The sequence below is a fragment of the Mus pahari genome, chromosome 15 (assembly GCF_900095145.1).
Source record: "Mus pahari chromosome 15, PAHARI_EIJ_v1.1, whole genome shotgun sequence".
NCBI lineage: Eukaryota > Metazoa > Chordata > Mammalia > Rodentia > Muridae > Mus > Mus pahari.
The window spans coordinates 6,265,819-6,269,063 of NC_034604.1; the positions used below are offsets into that span (position 1 = coordinate 6,265,819).

At 33.4% G+C, this 3,245-nt stretch overlaps 1 protein-coding gene across 2 annotated transcripts in view; it reads right to left on the reverse strand.

The window, feature by feature from the left end:
• Window positions 1–334: 334 nt before the first annotated feature.
• Window positions 335–3,245, reverse strand: part of Rock1 (Rho associated coiled-coil containing protein kinase 1) — a 97,270-nt gene continuing 94,359 nt past the window's right edge. For both annotated transcript variants that reach the window (XM_021215123.1, XM_029546727.1), the window contains exons 32-33: window positions 2,924–3,131; window positions 335–1,836 (exon numbers count right to left, since the gene is read on the reverse strand). In XM_021215123.1, the coding sequence (XP_021070782.1) occupies window positions 1,833–1,836; window positions 2,924–3,131 (212 nt within the window). In that variant the 3' untranslated portion in view covers window positions 335–1,832. The remainder of the gene's footprint in view (window positions 1,837–2,923; window positions 3,132–3,245) is intronic.

The window sequence follows — 3,245 nt, forward strand, 5'->3', positions numbered from 1 at the left end:
GGACCTCTGAAGGAATACATTTTATCTTCTAAGGCTGTGGGAAGTTGTTTGTATTGTTATCTGTGATGGTCCAAATGTAAGTTATCACAGCCTCTGCTCACAAGATGTACAGAACTGCAACAGACCCATGGGGAATTGTTTTCCAACAAAGATTAGCTATCTTTTTACTTGAACAATAGTACCTCTTGTTTTAGAGCCCAAGTCAAGTTTTATCTTTAAAAAATAATTTTAATCTATTCACAAAATTTAGCAAACATTTGTATACAATCACTGAATAATTTTTAGTATGCCATCTATTCACTCCAGCCATGAGAAAATACCATAGTAGTCAATATTAAAAGTATCTATCCATAAATTATTTTATTTCTCATTAAATGAGCACAGAGTCATTAGCATATTAATAACAGATATGTTTATTACTACATATCCATCAGTGCGGCTTTCAATACCACTTGAAACATGCACATCACCCTAGAGAAGATCGGTTTTCCAGTGCTTATTTGATACACATTACTGCAAAGCCATTATAAATTACTGAGGAGGTATTTGGTTAAAAAAATAAACAATAAATCACACTGCCCATACACATCAACTCTTGTTACCAGAGGAGAGTTGAACAGTATTTATATGGTAATTCCTATGTTAACTGGAAAACATCATGGATATATTTCATAATTCTTTACTATTGGTACAACTGTATATGTTTTTGCAGATAGTTTCATTATTGTAGCAGGTAGTTTGGTACAAAGGTTGTACTCAATTTATAAAAATCTGACAAACCTCTATATTTTAAATTAAACCAATTACCAATGGAAAAAACACATAATTTTTGCAAAATCTGTTTTCTGAAAAGTCTGTATTTATGGCAGTAAAAAAATTCTCTCAAATTAAGGCACTAATAGGGTAATGCAACTTCCACTGAAAGTATTCTAAGAATAATTTACATTTCAAACAGTGCATACATTTTTATATGTTTGTTAACTTAATGTCTTTTCACTTAAAACCACAAAGAAATACATTATATAATTACAGAAATGATGTATCCCACAAAATGCTTTTAAACTTGGTTCTCTTGTACAGTTAGTTATGTCTCTAGTAGTAAAATAACTCAATATGGCTTGGCAAAAATGCATAGATTAAATGTAATTCTTTCATCTTCTCCCAGTTCCCAATCTACAAACTTGCTGAAACATATACAATATTCTGTAAAGCATAATGTAAGATATTTAATTTCTCCACAGAGCCCACTGTGGGCAATCGACAGTAAGGCTTTTAATTCTACAGTAAGGACACTGAGCTTAAAGTGACATCACTGTGTTCTTAAAATAGTTCTGAATAGTCTTGCAAGAGCACAAAAAACTTAGTTATTAAAAAAACAAAACAGAAAAACTTGTCTCATTTTGAGATATTTTCTTTACTCCTTCCACGATCTGATCTTGATAGTGATGGTCATTCCACTGAAAGTGAAAGTTCCTTCCTCTTGTTCACACGAGGAAAACTGTTCTATCATGACTGACAGGCATTTTCTTATAAATTCAAAAAGGCAGCACCTTAAAAAAAATATCTAGCAAAGCTTTCCCCAATTGTACTTGCATTACATAGTAATAATTAATCTAATCTACCTGTAGGCAAACCCGCAAGAAAAACAAAAACAAAAACAATCCTCAGTGTGCTTTTTGTGCCAAAACAAGGACAGAATAACAGCAATCTTAACCCTGAAAAGCCTGGGGTATTTGTGTCAAAAGAAACAGCCTGTCTGCTCCGCGTGGCTGGACAGCCTGGTTTATCAGGTAGCATCCCACACGATTCCAACACAGCAGTAGGTCACATGGTTAACTGTTAAAGGAAAAAAAAAAAATCTTGTAATTTAAGAAAGATGCTTGGTACAAAAATACAAGATACAACAACAAACAGCTGGAAGAAGGGGTGAGAGTATAGCTCAGTGGTTGACTATTTGGCTGGCATGAATGAGGCCCTGGGTTCAAAAAACCCCATCAGCACTACCCCTACTACTCCTAAAAACTTAGGGAAAGGCAAAAATGTACACTCACACTAAGGAGTAAGAAGTGACATAAAGTTTAGATAAAGCAGAAGAAAGGAAAAGACACTGTAATATGATTTCCTTTTGTATTTCTAAAACATTTTCTTACTTATTTTAAATTGTTTTAGTCTGTTAGGTGACTGAAACAGTATTCTATAGGGTTCAGGTAAATGCTGTGATATGCTATAATAGTATAGAGGCTTGAAAATACAGAAAAGGATATGCATCATTCCATTACAGACAGAAGAGAGTGAACAAAGTAAGTGAATTAAATATAGCTTCAAGCCAAGCATGCTGGCCCAGCCTTCCATCCCAGCACTCTGAGGCAGAGGCAGGCAGGTCTCTGAGATTGAGGCCAGCCTGGTCTACAGAGTGAGTTCCAGACAGCCAGGGCTATACAGAGAAACCCTGTCTCAAAAAACCAACGGGGTAAGGGCAGTATTTTAATCAGATTTTGTAACTGTTGTAGCATGTAAAGTATTTATGAAAAAAAGTCCCACCCACCAAAGACTTAAAAAGAGGAATTAACTGAGCTTATTTGTAATACACTATTCACTATTCATCAGTACTAACAAATGATGTTCATTTTCAAAAGTATCCAATTCTAAAACAGTGTAAAAGATGAGGAACATTTTATGACTCATTTGCATTTAAAATATGATTCTAGTGGGTTAAAATAACAGGGAATAAACTATATGTCACATACATCCTAATCTGTAATAGAATCTGTATGACAGTGTCCTGCATAGTAATTCCTAATAGCAATCAATTAATCTTATCTTACGTATAACAGCAATGATGCTTTTCTATGGTGAAAATATTTAATATTTTAGTTTTTACCTAGTTTTTTTAGTTTTAACACTTTAATATTTTAGTTTTTACCTAGTTTTTCCAGATGTATTTTTGACTACTTTGCGGAAAGACTGATTTGCAGTGGATCTTGTTGACAGCGTTCGAGGAGAGGCACGAACAAAGCCAGATGGTGGGTTCTTAGGAATCTTCTTTACTAGATGAGTAACCCACTTTTTTTGTTCATCCTGAGAACATGCTAACAGCAGCATATCTCTTGCTGATGTTACATCGTAACTTACTAAATTAAAAAACAAACAAGAAAAAACCCATAAAACTTTTACAATTACAACCATAATATCATATTAAAAAAAGAATTACATTCATAATTTTTCAAGTTTTTTTTTTTTTTTTT